Source organism: Wasmannia auropunctata, unplaced genomic scaffold (assembly GCF_000956235.1).
Source record: "Wasmannia auropunctata unplaced genomic scaffold, wasmannia.A_1.0 LD335427.1, whole genome shotgun sequence".
NCBI lineage: Eukaryota > Metazoa > Arthropoda > Insecta > Hymenoptera > Formicidae > Wasmannia > Wasmannia auropunctata.
Window position 1 is genome coordinate 9,233 of NW_012027463.1, and position 17,526 is coordinate 26,758.

General features: G+C 42.6%; 1 protein-coding gene across 5 annotated transcripts in view; it reads right to left on the reverse strand.

Moving 5' to 3' along the window:
- Nucleotides 1–17,526, reverse strand: part of LOC105456993 (uncharacterized threonine-rich GPI-anchored glycoprotein PJ4664.02-like) — a 27,077-nt gene continuing 9,551 nt past the window's right edge. For 2 of the 5 annotated variants that reach the window (XM_011701381.1, XM_011701379.1), the window contains 6 exons: nt 12,676–12,750; nt 5,316–5,975; nt 4,094–5,067; nt 1,286–3,797; nt 1,016–1,171; nt 1–860 (listed from right to left, as the gene is read on the reverse strand). In XM_011701381.1, coding sequence (XP_011699683.1) covers nt 691–860; nt 1,016–1,171; nt 1,286–3,797; nt 4,094–5,067; nt 5,316–5,958 — 4,455 coding nt within the window. In that variant the 5' untranslated portion in view covers nt 5,959–5,975; nt 12,676–12,750 and the 3' untranslated portion in view covers nt 1–690. Of the gene's footprint in view, nt 861–1,015; nt 1,172–1,285; nt 3,798–4,093; nt 5,068–5,315; nt 5,976–8,347; nt 8,639–12,675; nt 12,751–17,526 lie in introns of those variants that run through there. The other 3 variants (XM_011701384.1, XM_011701380.1, XM_011701382.1) reach the window with 2 other exon arrangements.

Genomic DNA, 17,526 nt, shown 5'->3' on the forward strand with positions numbered 1-17,526 from the left:
AGGGTAAATTTAAAAAAAAATTCTCTCCGTGTAGTATTATTGCATGTTGAATACAATATTGCATTTTGCATTGTCGATTCAGAACTTGCAGCCGTTAAATTTCTTTTCAGACTAATTTTTACTAATTTTTATTGCATTGAAAATATCGAGATTGCATCGTTCTAATTTGCATACATTCGGAAAGCTTATACTTTAGTGCTATTTTCACGTACAAGACGCATATTTGATCTACAAGGCGCCTGTGATCCGAAGACAAAATAAATGAGCAAATCACATAGATTTACCATTTTCTTTTAATATTTTGTTAATAAATTGATTATTGAATTTCTAATAGATGACTATCAATGCAATTACTAGAGAAGTAATTGTATTGATAACTTGATTCGTTTAGACGCTTCTAATAGTATAAGGAAATAGCATAGATCATCATCACTTTTTATGAATCGGCGAGATTGAGTTTTTGATTTTGATTAAAGCGACATATTATTTAAATTTTTGCACAATAGAAAAAGCCTCTCGCATATAATATTGATTCGTTATCTAAAATCTCTAAACAAAACAAATTAATAACATATATACCTTAATAATCATTATACCTACGTAACAAATATCGATCGAAAAATTATCCAGACGCTTGCTTGGCACATTACTACGTTCCGTTTGCATCATACGATCGGGATTTCGTATTCCTCACGAGGATTTAGTGGCAGGATGCCTGACTAGGAGATTCACTTCACCGTCGTGTAGCTTCTTCATCAAAGACCACGCTTCTATTCTCGACATACGCGTCACGTCATTACCGTTTACTTCGAGCAGTTGGTCCCCGGCTTTTAAGGTACCCGTTTTCTCGGCAGCACCTCCTGCCGTAAAAGATAAAGTTGAGATAACAAATTGTATAATTTTTATTATCTTATCATTTCAATGTAATATTCTTATCGTGATAATCAGCATTACCCTTTAACGATAATATTACGAACGCGAATATATCAAATATGAAGATTTACACAAAACTTACCGGTGAATATCTTCTTGATAATTAGAGGTCTGTCCCCGAGGGGACTATCTCTGCCGCCTTCCAGGCTAAATCCTAGGCCAGCTCCGTCCTTGTAAACTGCCACGGTCGACGGTGGACCCCATGCTATATCCTCCACGTTTCCGTTCGTCTCTAATCCTGTGCGATTCAAGAGAGATTCTCTTATTTACACTGATTCCGTTATTGTCAAAACAGATCATAAGAGTTTTTACGCGCGAGAAACGTATATATATATATATATTTTTTTTTTACCTTCGACGATAGTTTCGACACTCGCGGTTCGCGACCTCAGCTTACAGCCCTCCTCTAGCCTGACCCTCGACACGACCAACACGACCTCCGATCTCGGTTGCTTCAGTACCGCCATGCTCTCCCTGTGCGTAAGACCTCGCGTGCTTCGACCGTTTATGCTGAGGATCCTATCACCCCTCTGCACCCGGCCATCCTTGTCCGCGATGGAGTGCGTCAGCACTCTGTGAACTGTGATCTCCTTCACTTCGCAGTCCGCGCCGCCGGCCAAAGTGATGCCAACGCTGCCGGTCGGGTTCTCCTTGTGGAGCAACACGACTATGACATCGTGCGCACCACGTGCCTCCTCCAAGCTCGCTTCCTCGACGAGCTGCGCCAGTTCCTGTTGCGAGATGAGACTGGTGCTGCTTGCCAGTGAACTGATACTGCCGAATTGCTCGCCGTAACATCTATCGGTGTCCATCTCCGTCCCGATGTTCTCGTCCACGCTGCTGTCTAAACTTGGAAATCGATTGTGATTGTTGACGGCGCTCTGCTGTAGCTGACTGTGCACAGGACTCGTGTCATTCTTCTCCAGGGCTTTTTTCATGTCCGTGACGCTGGCGCTACGTCGATTCAGGCCACGGGATGTCGGAATCTTCGACGCAGTCGCACTTTTCATTCTTTCGACGCTTTCCGTCGACATTTCGTCGCCGCTGTCGACAGTTTTGATTCTCCCTAAAGTAGGTATTTTCGAGACGAAGGGTCTGTCCTCCGACCAAGACTCGTTCGACGTAGTGGAGCCTCTTCTCCCCGCGTATCGATTTTCCTTCGCGATTTCCCAAGCAGATTTTACCGGCGAGCTTGTTATGCCATTCTTTGCAATTTTTGATTCCGTATTTTGTGCACGGGGCAATTTTAAATCCGGCTTAGCGCCAAGTATATCCTCAAGGCTCATCTGGCTCTTCGATCTGCCGAAAGTTCCTTCGTCAACGTGTATAGCTGATCTGGAGCGGCTTTTCGTCGTTAAGATCGTCAAGAGATCGTTTTGGTCTTCCATACTTTTTCTGGGACTTAAACTCGCTTTACTTTGCGATTTCGACATTTCCATCGCGGCGATTTCCTTCGTATCGCTTGCCGTGGTCCTATTTTTTGAAGACAATTCATCGTTGGCCGTGGTAATAACAGATTCGTTAAATACTGAGCCACGACTGTTTCTTGTTTCCAAATTTTGAGCTACAACGGATGGACTCTTGTCATATTTCGATTTTTCCTCCATCGATCGCGCCAAAGTTTTCACCTCCGCTCGAACCCACATTTTGAGGTCGTTTGATGGCTCCAACATTTCGGATTTAGGCGGTCTAACAGCCGGCGGCGGGAAACTCATTTTAGGCGGCAGTTTAGGCTTCTCCTCCTTCTGAAACGATCTTTCATCTTGCGCGAAGGGATCCGCGACTTCTATGTACGCAATCTTGATCTCTTGTTTGCCCGCGGAATCGTTCGAGTTATTGCTCATCTGATGAATAGCACCGCCGTTCTGGACGGCTTCTTTTACAGCATCCTCGTCGTCTGAGAACTTTCGCTGGATTAGCGGCGATCCGTTCAGATCTCTGCCGCTTCGGCATCTGGCGCTCGCCAAAATGTTCTTTCGATTTATCGCCTCCACACTTTGCGGCTTCAGTACTCTTCGGGATAGCGACTCGGCGCTGGCTTGAGACCCGGACGTGAGTGTCGAGGACGTGCTGCAATTTGTATCGGTGCTGTTCGACCGCCTCAATTGTCTCTGAGGGATTTGCGAGCTCCTTGAAGCAAGCTCGTTCGGCTGTGGCGAGCGCGGATTCGAGCCACTGCTGCTGGAGGACGATCTTTCGGCTAGGTACGTTCGTTCACCGAGAACGCCTATTCTGGAGGTGAATTGATCTTTATCAGATGCAACGATTGGCTCTCTGATGTCCCGTGCGACTGAGATTCGGCTCAAATTGTCTGCGATCAAAGGTCGACGTTGGCAGTTTAATTCCGTGGAGACGTAAGATCTCTCCGACGAGACGGTAGATCTCTCCGACGGTGCCGGAGACATCGGCGGACTGAAGCCGCGAGATATGCTGCTCTGAGAGCTGCTCACGGCCGAATCATTGTCGGAATCATCGTAATCCAAGCGAGCCTTCCTCTGCATTGTCCTCGGCCTGGTACGCGAGCCGTCTGGTGAACTGGTCGTCGAGGCGAACTCAAAGCTGTAATCGCTTCGCGTCGGGCTGCAAATACTCTCCAGGCTTTTCGGTGGCTCCGAAAATGTGGACATCGCGGTCGATGGAGAGCTTTTGATCGGGCTGCCGCCGTTTATCGCGGAGCTTGTCGTCACTGAAGTACCGTAAACCGTGAGAGACTTTCTCTTGAAAGCCGGGGAATACTTGGAGTGTATCTGAGGCGCCGGCATCTTGAAGGACGTTGTCGCTTTCAAGGGCTGGCTCGCCGTGCTGGCGTTGCTGGCTAAGGAACTTTGAGACCCCCATTTGTCTTGAATATTTACCTTTGGTATCTGAAAGAGAAAACGTACGTTTAACAATTACATAATATTTCTGCATGCATGAAATGGTGAAATGTTAAATGTTATTCATAAAAATGAATTTCTCAAAATAGTAGCTGATAAATTATGCAAAAATTGTATTACGAAATATAAAAATTAAAAGATTTTTCATTTTACATAATTGGAAAATTAAAATAAAAGAAAGATTGAAAAAATTGGAGAATTAAAATGAAAGAAAGATTTTAAGCGTAAAATTCGAATTGAAAATATCCCATGTTGAATCGCTTATGTTATGCTTCTAATCTTACCTGATGCAATATTGAATCTCGCGATTTGATTTCTGGTAAATCAACGATTGGTTGATCGATCGATACGGTATCTTTTTCCGGTATAATCAGACCACGTAACTTTGATATAGATCTTCGTCTCTGCTCGATAAGCTGATTCAAGCTGTTTCTCCTCACATCTTCTCCGGGTCGTCTAAACGTGGACGCTAAGGAATTCGTTCTTGAGATTTGCGAGTTACTGGGGGAATCGGCTGTCAAAGAATCCCGATCTTGCGCGAAGGGTGTCGGGCCCGAAAAACTGGTAGCTCGCGTTAACGAAGGCGTGCTCGTTGCTTTGATCGAGTTGCTAGAATTGCCACAAGAGCTCACAGTTTTGCCGATATTCGAATACACGTCGTTCTGCAAACTGCTGCTTTCGGCGATGTTCGCGCAATAATTTTTCGCCGCCGTATTTAAGAAATTCTGCTTGTCGTACGAAGTTGACAATGGACTGGACAGTGATATAGTTTTCGACGGAACGATTGGCAGCGTCTTTGGAACCCGCGTAGATTGCGTAGTTGGACTCAACAGAGCAGGTTGAGCGGTCTGAGGCAAACTAGGCGTTCTCTGGTTGTATTTCTTCGCGGAGTCATGCCCAGTCATAGTCTTGGCTGAATCGGTGAGATCGAAAGAACTCTGCGTCCTGTCGGCGAAGAAAGACGGTCGATCCTTCTGTCCGTTGCTCTTGTCATCGCAGCAAACATCCTCGGAGGACTTGTACTTGGAGAGGCGTTTGCTGTTATTCGTGGCTGCCGCCGCTGTCATGGCATTGGGAAATAGAGGCGCGTCAAGGTTGCTTTGCGACGAAAACATGGCGATTTTGTCACGAACAGATCGCTCGGACTTGTCGTCTTGCCTCCAGAGATCGCCGTTCAAGGAAAACTTTCTTTGCGGCGAGTCTATCGTAGGGGCCGCGTTTCTTGCATGCAGCACCGTTTGCTCTATTTTCGGCGGACCTGTAAATAAGATAACGTACTTTTGCAAAAAGTATAAAGGTGTAAGAAACGAAGGTGATATAAAAATGTGATGTACTTGATGTACTTGAATTGATTTCAAAAGGAGGAGAAGTCAATCTTCTCGGAAATATTGAAAATTTAATAATTTAATAACATATTTCTGATGTGTCAACGTTGCTTCTCAGTGAAAAAAAAAAAAAAAAAAAACGGGAGAGATTTATATTTGAAGCTAGGTAAGTAATGAGTACCTGTCAATGGTAGAGGCGGCGGGATATCAACAGGCGCGTCCTTTTCCACGTGGCTTGGCACTTCTTCGATCGTCGTCACGGCCTTGTGATAATATCCGGCGATCTCCATCTTCTTCTCGCCCATCATTAAATTACTGTTAGCCGTCTGACAAGAATAAGGAGAACTTCCCGCGATGATGGAAGCGTTTTTCTTCGCGATATCTTCCGAAGTGTGATAAGATGATTTTTTTTCTTCGACAGTAATCTCGGTGGACTTCACGTCTTGACATATACTATCCGCATTAGTCGACGTAGCCTTGCCCATCTCGGACCGGACGTTCTCCATATTCGCCAAAGCGACTTTGTTTATATCCTGCCTCACGTTTTCAGTGCCTGCGAACGTCATCTTACTATCGGGTAGAATAATGCTCCTCGAACCGACAACGTTGCTGTCGTTCGCGAGCATTTTAAGAGTCTCGCCAGCACGGAACGACTCGTTTTCGTTGCACAATTGTCCTCCGCCATTCGTGGCTATCGTCGCTGTCCTTGCCGTGGCGATATATCTGTACGGTGGCTGGTTGCTACTGTTGCTGAATTCTTGGTACGCCGCTGGAAATTCGTCCCCGTCCGGGGGCAGGCGCTGGCCGCCTCCGCAGTTCTCCATCTTACCATTTACTGTGTCTGCAACAGTATTTTCGAATACATTCTTAATATCGATATGAAAGTTTAAGTTTTAGACTATTTAACAAATTTTTTTTAAGTTTAACTTTTAGGATATTGATTTACTAGAATAGTAACTGAAATATTTTAATGTCTATTAAAACTACGTTACATGATTTATTTTTAAATGTGATGGAAAAGATAACAAAATAAATATGATTGCTGTTCCTATTATGTTTTAACAAGCTATCGTTTGTACAGAATGTCTGTTTCATTTTCTGATAAGTTAGCGGATTCAAGGTGAAATCGAATTTGCGTTGATAGAATGCGTTTGAATGGTATTATCCTCGTTGCTCAGTGAAATATCATAAGTTGCGTGAATTCTCAGAGAAAAGATTCGAAAATGTTTTATTCTTTGTACAACCTTTTTATTATATCGTTATGTATTTATGACGAAAAAGTTAATTCATTAAAAATTCTTCCGTACTTTTTGTAAATTTTAATTCAGCGTTCTTCTGCTTTAATATAATATATATTATTATGTTATGCTTTAAAAATTCTTTCGGAAAGGAAGTGCATTAGGAAAAATATTTGCACTATTAAATAGCAAACCAGCAAACCACTTGAATGATTCATCGCGCATATATCAACACATTATACATCGCAGTGAACGTATTATCGTTTAAAAAAATGACATCATCTCTTCGATTTTCCATGCTTTTCGTCTGATGAATCATGAGCGCACAATTTTACAATTTTTCACACTTTTCAGTGAATATATCCTAAAGAAAGTTTAATCTCTATCTTGAATTAAAAATTTTGCTTTTTTAAAAGCAAAATATAAAATGCAAATCTTGAAAAATCTCTTATATTAATCGTTTTTTTCTTTAAGATTTCCGCATTTTTTGTTCTAAATATTTTTGTTATTTCAGATATTTTATTTTACTCCAATTTATTATTATATTTCGTATTTGTTACTTCTAATGCTTTATTCAAAGTATAAGATTTATTTCGAATTTCTTATCGCTCAATTCGACGGAATAGATTATTTGGCTTATACAGATTTGCATAGTCTCAAGGATTTCCACATTCTAAAACAAGATAAAACATTTGCATATTATACGTTATCTCGTCTAAGCAGGTATATTTAAATTGGGCAAGTTATGATACTATTGAGAGTGTTGTATAATTCTTCATAATGGAGATATCGAAATGTAAAGTTTTATTTTGAACATTCTTCATCTATCTACGAAGGTTGAAGTGTGCGAGTAAAATTCTTAAAATATCCAGCTGCTCGTAAATTGCAAATCATTGGGTGCATATACGTTGTCGCATTGCCGAACGCTTACGTATGCCGCTATACCGCGAAACTCTGACTAACTTTAATTCACGGTTAATAAAGCGTGCCGCGCTAACTCCTGATTAACATTCCTGACATAGTGCAGCGCGACGTAACTAATCGTCGATCGCGCACGCACATGCAACAGATGCAACTTTCGCGCTGCTTGATGGTTTTCGATGCGCATCCAGACGATCGCACCATATTTGTACCGGTATCAGAGACACCGCGCGTATCAGCGTGTGCGTAAATGCATTCGAGTATGCGTGAATTTCGTCTGTATGAATTTATCGTGAATCCAGTCGTTAGCTATTCTGTACAATTCGACATTTATTTTGTTGGCAACACAGGAAATACACGGAATATTCAATTATAAAAGTTTTCAATAAACAATGCAAACGTATGGCATAATAACGTATAATAAATAAAATATAAAACGGAGTAATATTATTTGACTTGAATAAATTAAGAGATTAATAATTCTTTGAAATCAAATTGTTTCTTATACTGTCTTAAAATAATAATGTAATAGAAATCACCGAAAGTGTCGGGCGTTGTACCAGACATATTTCCATCTTGGCAAATATTTGATTACGAGATTGTGGTGAAGTTATAATTATCAATTCATTATGACCAGTCACTCTCTAAATCTGAATCAGTGGAAAAATACTGAAAAATCACTGGTTAAGTCAGTCCTTATAATCTAAATATAATTTTACTAATAATCTATAATTAAACTATTAATATTAACTATAATTTCACTGATTATCAGCGAAATACTTTGGACTGATGCACTCAATGAATAACCATTGACAATCAGTGACTATGCACCGATTCAGATTTAGAGAGCAGTTAAAAAAAGCATGTAAATTAAGATTTCATCTGTTATTCTTTAAATTATTATTATTTCAAGTAAGAGAGAGACAACGAAAATTAGAAAACAAACGTATGAAGGTTCGAGGCAGAATAATGTGCGCTCTGCATTCACTGATGCATCGAGTTGAAAGTAACCGGTGAAAAACGGATACTCTGTACGTTTACCAGGATAATATACCTTAGATATAGCGCGTACAAGATCCAGAATTCGCGAGGACCAGTCCTGTTTTACAACCACTTTGCGAGCGTTAAACTGACAGGCAATTAATTTTAATCATCGAAGAGTACATAACTCGTTTCGCGGTTATGGCAAACTTTCACGTGGAAGAAGTTCATTGTGCGTTTTGCGCGAGCCTGTGCTTGGTCGGCACGAAACGAATTCTCAGAAGAATGTCGATGTATCGTCGCGCGATGAAGGAGGAAACAACGGCAGAAGTTCTCTCGTTCGTACTGGCAAGAAGGCTGTCGTAAGACTGGGCGACATTGCTCGTCGAGGCCAGCTTCCGCGGTCAGCGCCGACATCAAGCGCTTTCGTGCACGAGAGAAGGGACAGTCTCGCGTTTTCAGTGTGCCACCGCGGCTGCCACGCTTTTAACTTCGCTGCTCGGAATTACATTCTTTGCAGGCATTATACCGTATGCGAAAAATCAGCGTGCATTCACGCGTCACTTCGCCCCTCGATCCCCGCGCTCGCGCCTTTTCGTCTTTAATTTCTTCTTTGGACGCGTCCATCCAAGCGCGCGTCATTTCTCGTTACAATATACTTCACGTTCGCAGATGTCCGTAATTTATTTCTAATCCATCGAGACAATCGCGAAATAGCTATACAGAGGCGCATACGTCATAAATTAGCTGCACGAGACACGACAGTTTCTCTTGGAATGCGTAGATCTGTGTCTTGTGTACTAGTTTGCGGGATGTCATTCGAATTGCTACGTGAGTCGATTAATCTTACGGAATGTGTCAACGAAACGAAACCGTTTGCTCGCCGAAGAAAAGTTGTGGGACGCTAACCGAAGCTCTATACTGAGCTGGATATACCGCTATACGATATAATCAGCTTTAAGATGAACCGATAATTTTGTTATGCCACTGAATTACGTCGTTTCGTAATTCCGTGGGCGATTAAATGATTCATCAATAAAAACGAGAGAACGTATCAATTTGTGCATTGAAATTAGGCTGACGTATAACATAACAGTAAAGTTTATAAATCTAATCCAAGGCAAAAATATCGGAAAATTTTTACGATGCTTATCATTGATTTTGCTACGTTGACGTTTTTTTATAGTCTGCAAATTATAGAGGAATTACAATATAACTGCAGCAAGAGTTCTCGATATAGAAACAGTGTAGATCACTGAACGATATTGGATGCAATTTTACTCCGTGACTAAGATAATTCTTATTATGCATGCCCATATGTATGATGGTATGCAGGTATGGTAATGGTGATTGTGTACCATACGTAAATTGCGGTTGTAAATTACATCATCGTGCATACAGTATCTGAAAGCGAAGACAACGTTTGTCGCAATGAGCGGCGAAACGGCTTTCTTCGTGGAATACTGTTTTGGAAAAGAAAGGAGGCAGACCGCAAAATCAATGCCGTCGCTAAAAGCCACTTGTCCTTGGCACCGAGATCCGAACCGCCCGCGTTGCGTCAACGTACTGCAATGGAAGCGGTGGAACCTTGTAACACGATTATTAATTGTTATATTTATCTCCTCTAATAATGGTCTCCCTCTTTTTGCCCCATCGGCCGACGTGACGATCGTGCGACATTCGCGTCGTTAAATGTCTTAAATGATGTATCGTCTGATGTGAAGCAATGTATTTAGCAATAAATCCGCGTGTTACAGCGTGATAAATAATTGATTTTCAGATGCCGCGATGATCTTTGTGCTCGGCTTGATTCTTTTGATAAAAAAAACATATGTTAAAGAAATGAATAGCACGGGTTATATATAGTAACATTGCACATTTTACCAAATTTTATTGTATTTTCCAACAAATGTTTCGTTGTAGCTTTGTGTCGTAGCTTATTACTTTCGGAAAAGTGAGCTCCTCTTTCGTGACTTAGGCAGGGTAAAGCAACTTAATACATCGAACATTAAAGAGTTTAGCTCGAGTTGCAGAGATTTAGGAGATTTAGGACTTCGTATTCCTTCCTATTTACGTTTTCTCACGTAATACTTGTCAGAAATCGTTACTTTGTAAAGATTATTCGTATTAATATTAGCTCTGCAATTCATGACTATTCTGCGTAACGTTTTGCTTCTTGCAATTCGATTTTTTTGTATACGCACGAGTTTCCTCGCGCTCACCAACCGTTCACAAAGTTAGACGAGAAGGAATGTTCGAATAGCGTTCAGCGTTATAATATAACGACCCGTGCAGATATTAGATAATCCATGCCGAACCGCCGCGGTATCGTCCGAACAACGAACTCGGATAAAGGGACAGCTGGTCGATTCTTGCCGGTTACGAAATTCAACATTTTGCTCGGTAATCTTATACTCTGATTCACGCGTTACATCACCTTTCTATCTTTCTACCTTTTCCATAATACGTCGTGGCAGTATTGCACTGTCGCGCGAATGGTTGAAAGATCCTTAAATAAGATGCGGACTCGCGTTACATCGTGCCGACACGGGTACAGAGTCCATTTATCACATTTAACTTCTGACACACTCTCGGAAGTGAGAAGTGTCATATCGCGAGAGATTCGTTTAACGTTCTGAACGCCGCGGATTAATTCCCACATTTTTTTTTTTCATGAAAAGGGATACCGAAATGCTGTTGCCCAATATGCTTAAACCTCTTACCGAAAGCATGAAAAATCAGTCGGAATGTCAGGAATATTCTTCTTCGATTTACTCTATCGGATCCACAAGGGTGAAATCTTTAGTTCTGAGTGTAATGGCGAGAGACTCAACCAAGTTCCACGTCATATTTTCGCCGTTAGGTGTCGGCCCGACGTTTCGTGGGCAGAAATAAAATTTTACATCGCGGAAGTGCCGCGCGTCGCAATGACGATTAATTCTATCTACGATATCTATCTACGATAAAATCGGCAATCCCCTCGAACGAATCTTGAACTACCTAAGGCGCGTATGCAATCGAGTATATGCAGACCATAAAATCCCGACACGGCGCGGCGTGCAGGCGCGGCGCGGCGGCGGCGTCCGGCTGATGTTCGCGCGTGGTTTCACGAGAGGATTTGACACGGCGTGAGCAGTCGGCAGCACATTTTTGCCACTGCATCGGCTAGACAGCGAATATTCCCCGTTCAGAAATAAGATTCCAGAATGCGGAAACATTGGCATTAAACGCGGCGGCCCGATGTACGTGCTTCGAGAGGCCGATGACGCTTACCATCGCCGACTTCGCTCGTGCCTTCGTGGGAGCGGGCTGTAAAACGAGTAGGAAGCGAATCACTCCGCGAGAATCCTATCCAATTAATTTTTTACGGAAAAAAGGAAAAAGACTGATAGCGACCGTTCGTTGCATCTATACTCTTGGAACTACCGCGTCGAGACAAAACTGCAGAGGATACGCATCTGCGTGCGAAGTCGAAAGACGAGGAGAGAGAGGCATTTGTTATTATCTTCACGGGTCCGGTATGCTAACAAACGGCTTTAAGTTTTACATCGGATAAAAAACTAGATGATTAAGATGCCTCAATTTCCTGTCGCACTTTGATCCCTGATCCTCCATCGCGCGGATTATGGGCTACTCTTAATTTTTACCTCTCTGTAAAAGCAGTTATCATTTTAATAACGCGGGATAACTTCATTGATTACTTGATTAGGCTGTAAATTGCAGATTTTAAGAAATTTCTTTTATATTTTGTTTAAGAATCGTGACTTCGCGGCATTCGGGCGGACAATGGCACGATCGGCGTTGCTGTTTTACAAGAAGACAACGTGAGGTGTTCGTTATCCGGCGTTACTAGTTTCGAGGCGAGATCGTGACATGTCAGGAGGATCTCAATGTGAAGTTCGCAACACGATCGAGGGCGAATTCTTGCAGACTTTCACCGTGCCGAAGGACGAGAGATCGGCGTAAACTGCAAGGTATTCACGCGGCTTAATGCTATTGTTACCGATCCGGCCGATCCGGTACACTGGCCGTTACCGATCGTATGCCCGCCTGACATTTTCGTTTCGCGAAGGAGTGACTTTGACACGGCGCCATAACCCGGAATTATCGGTACCCGACGATGAATACAATCTACGGCCCACTGCACACAAAACGCAATAGTATTGTCGAAATTGTCAAGTCATACCTTAATGTCTCCGCGATAAGATCGTTCGGGAAAGTAATATGCTGATCTCTTGGAGGAGTTTTTGCGGTCCTACATTGTTCGGCCGATTGCGCAAAAAAATCGCGCACTTTTATTCGGCTTTTATCATTTAAGCCCATTACGAAGTAAGTATTTAAATCTACGAGAGAGAAGTGTAGATATATTTCATAGATCGTTAATAATTTCTATTTCTCTACCTTTGTTCGGATTCTTGCTTTCCTTCTCCGTGTATTCTGCAATCTTGCTCACGCGGTTTGCTTCGTCATCTCGCGCTGCAACAAATGTGCACACGTACTTTTATTTATCGTATACACGGTGTCTAACCATTACCGTATCAACCTTTAAGCATATAGCATGCCTGTGCGCGAAAGGGTATAACTCTGTTCACTGGCCGTAGCTACGATCGTGCGAGAAATCACTGTCATTTTGTCGAAATAGCGAAAGTAACAATTACCCAAAGGCGACAAGTAAAGAAAAAAAAATCGGATAATTAAAATGCACGATAATTCGTATTTTGGAATCACGCGTGTGATCATATTTACGTGAAATATATTTTTATAAACGCGTTTGCAATTACGCGGCTCTGGCGGAAACCGCTCTATGGATGACATTTCAATTAAGAAGAGTTAACGGCGGGCCGCACGGAGGAGTCCTATGAAACAAGAGACTGTGCATAAAGAGGTCACTGATAATGAATCGAGGTAATAGCTTGCCGTCGGTGGACACAGCTGCACCGTTGACTCCAGTTGACCCGCGCCTATTAAACACCAGATACACCGAACTGTGCATGTGCATGTCAAAGTGCGACGTTCCTATATAAGTCCCGAAATATTTTTTTTTATATAACATACTTTCATAAATTGAACGTCCATTAAAAATTTTGCTGACACATCATATTTTATATTTCTAAAGTAATAATTTTCTCTTAATCAATTTTATTGATTAATAACTTTCTTAAGGAAACTTTAATTTATTTGAAATTCCTTCTGCAGGATTTATAATTTGCACATATAATGCATATCACGCGCGTTCGGGATTGCATTTCCGAAAAGCGGTCGATCGAATTGAACAGTTAGAGAATAAAGGAAAACCAGATTTTTTCCTACATTGTGTCGACAGTGTATTGCATTCTTCGCCGATGAACACTATCGCGGCATCAAGCGGATTAGTCGCGTGATCTTAGTCGTTTTACGACTTCTTGTATTGCAGCCGATTTTTCTTCTGTTCACGTGAGTGCATCGTGAGTTTTACTGGAATTATCTTCGTTGACATCCTAATGTGGATTTACTTTAAAGAATGCCGCACATGCCATTAGCTACTAGCCATTTAATAAAAAAATCTGCTTTAAAAAATTGAAACTTGTGATAACTATGATATTTTATTTAACATACATCTAGATTATTCTAGATCATAGATGTAACTAATTTCAAACTGAAAAATTTGCAATCTTTAGATTACTTTATACGTTTCGCAATATTTTTCGCAATAGTCAATAATTTTCCGAGTTATCAAACAAATTCAGAAATATAAAAAGAATGATAACAGAGGGGGAGGGGGGAAGACGAGATAGATACAGAAGGAAGGAGAGAAAGGACCGTGCAAAGTTCAACGAGACCAAGAAAGGCAGATGCACGGAAACCGAAGGAGCGAAAAGGAGAGAGGCAGAAGGAAGGAAGCAGAAAGAGCGAGAGAGATGGAGAGTTGTAAGGAGCCGAAAGAGAGAAAAGGGAGCAACGAAAAATAAGAAGAGTGGCTCCCCTCTTCGTTCCGAGAGGTTGGGAGCGGGTGGCCTTGAGCAGGTCATCACCTCCGGCTGCGGTGGTGATGCTGCCTGCGCTGGACCATCTTAACTTCTTCTTCTTCTTCTTCTTCTTAACTCCTTGAACCGTCCTTCTCTCCTCCACCATCTCCCATCTTCCATCTCCTCTCCTCGCCAACTTCTTCCTCCTTTCTTCTCCCCACGCTCATCTTTCGCTCCATCCTCGTTCTTTCTCTCTTCCTTGCGCCTCATCCGGCTCGCCAGAGTTACTTTGTCACTCCTCTCTTTCTCTCTCTCTCTCTCTCTCTTTCTTTCTCCTGCTGCCCTTCTTGTTCTCTCTTTCCCGCTTTAGACGCTCTTTACACTTTCCTAAAGGCCTTCGCTCGGCCGCAGAAACAATCCGTTCGTGCTAACTCCACTTGGACCGAACCGACATGGTGAATGCACTAACATCGCGGGTACCGAGAAGTCAAGGGCCAGTCGTACCAAGAAAAGTCCTCAACTTTTTTTTGACTTCGAGAAACGCATGAGGCACTGCATACAATTCGATCCAATCTAAACATCCACCTTTACAAAAGGTACGTCGGACGATGACATAGCGGGAGACGATTTCTCCTGTCCGAACGCCATTTCAAAGTACATCGTCCAATCCTATTTAATCTATTCTCCATCAGAAAAAAAGACGTCAGTCGTAACATCGTTGCTTTTATTATCGCACGCGCCACGAGGCCTCGTACAAAAACCGTAAATTATTGGGCGTGTTGCCGAGTCAATTCCGTGTCGTTTCCGCGGCGAGGAAGGATCACGCAAATTGCGTTTGACAAACTGGATCGGTGGTAGTTACCGCCTTCTCGCGAGCGTAATGATCGGCGCGTGGCTACGTGGCGCGCACGTAAGGAACCGGACGTTATACACGAGCATCGTCCTGCATCGCGTTGCATCGCGAGATCGCACATCGAGCCTTGGAAGGAATATTTTCAGACCGATCGCGGATAAAGTTGTAACGCCCGAGGTGGATTTTATAAAACGGTTAATGCGTGTTCTGTACACGCCGTGTCTAGCCGATGATCGAGAAGCGCGCTAAGTCGTGTTATTTTCTTCGTAGGTGCAACATTCCGACACTCGCTTCTCACGCTCGTCGAAAGTGCAGTCGGCACGCCGTGCCGAGCGCGCGCTGCAAATTGCCGGGCGTGACGAGGATTTCGTGTCGTTTCCGAGGGAAAGGATCACGCAAATTGGATTTGACACAGTAGATCGGTGGTAGACCCACCCCTTTCAGGATGTAATGATTGGCGCGTGGCCGCGCAGCGCCACGCGTATAACGCTCGCGAATGCGAATATAGCGGATTACGCATGAACGTTTCACTCGTAGACTCATTGAATTTTGAACTGACGTATTGAATCTTGGATTTCTCTTGCTTATAATCGCACAGAATAATTACGAGCGACTCGGCTGTCGATTTCGTATAACGTTCTCTTAAGTATAATGGACTCTTCTAAGGCATTCTTCATTTTTTACGTTGAAACGATGAATCTCTCACAATTACAGTTATAGCCGGCGGGCAGAGAATTTCAATTCTATTAAATAAGTAAAAAAGAGTGTCAATATCTGTGTTTTAAATCGCGTATGAAAGAAGGCACGACGATACCTGGCGTTTACAACGGCATTTCGGTGTTGCCGCGCCGAACAACGAACACGAAGGACCGGATCGTCGAAGTCGGTGTGCGGACTTAAGTGAATGAGGAAGATAAACATAATAATTATGGCAAATTGAGGCCTGCCACTGAAAACAGCATTGTGGCGAACAGAGAGGAGGCGAGAGAAAGAAGCGGACCGTGCGCGCGGGCCATGGCCGCGACGTGTATCGGTGGAATAAACGCGTTTAACGTACTTGGCGTGCCAGCGGTAGCGTGGGTGAGCAGGGGAGTTTATCGAGAAATGTATTTAGACCTATAGCCATCCGTGGTTATGCCTACGAGCTCTGGGAACATTGTAAACTTATTAACGTGTTGTCCGCTCGATGCCGATAATTTTTTCTTAGAATATTATTTTTAACAGAAACGCTTAGTTTTTTCTCCCGTGAATTTATTAATTAATTATCGTTGTTTTTTCGCCTACGTTATTTCTCTTTGGCGCAATTTTACTTTGGGATACAAAATGGCGGCAAGAGTAACCGAACGAAAAATCGCTATAACATATACCGGAAGTACGGTATTCACCGTGTAGGTCGGTATTCTCAGACGATACCATAAATTGCTCTAATCTCGCGAGCAGTAATAGGCGTATTCATTCTTGCGCCCGCGATGTGTTGGTGAGGAGGTGGGAAGACACGTTGCACATGGCGAAAGAATGCGTGCTCTTATCAGCACTTTTAACTTCTTCGCGAACGAAACTATGCTCATCAAGCTTCATGTCGAGATTTCTCATAGGTCTGGATAATTTCCTGTACACAGTTGGAGAAGCTTAATACTTAACTTGATTAATTGGTAGGTTCTTCTTATCGAAGTAAATATCTATCGTATAAAAGTAATATTTAAAGATTTATAAATAGAATTCTAATTTTTATCATCCTAACAACGATTTTATTCTTCTGAGATATTCTTTGTCGCATTTTTAAAAACAAATATGTTACGAATATATCGAGAAAGAGTTTTGTCAAGTACTCTGACAGTTATTATTTGTTTTGGGAGATATCCAAGCGCTAAACTATTTCTGGATCACATTGTAATTTACATTGTGTCTTGCTTCATTTTCAGAGGTGATATAACGAATTGAAAGGTGGATCGATTTCGATTAAGTAACGACCTCGACCTAGTGAATTACGCGTTGCATTCGGGAATTTAGCCCCGCGGCTGCGATCAAGCCTCTCGCATACCCACGCCTGCACGGAGCAATGAAGTTTGCTTTCATGTGATCGCGACCAGGCCGGTTTTCGATGCCCGCAATGCCGCGGGCTACTCACCCTTTTTAGACCCTAAAAATGATCTTAAATAAAAATAACCGACGAAATTGCCGCGGCAGAAACGACGTTTTATTGTCTGATCGAGATATCCTATTTTTGGTAGCGTATACATTTTGAAAGAGGGTTCGTTGACGGTGTCGACGTACGAGGCGCATTTTTCAAATTACTTCGCTGCCTCCTTTTATTTCGTTATGGCATGTGTTTATTTTAGCTAAGTACAGAAACCGCAAACGATGTATCTAAGAAGAGTCGAGCCGCGGTCTCCTCTATATGCGGCGATCTTCCGCCGTCGCGAATACCTACACGTGTATCTCGATGCACGCGAT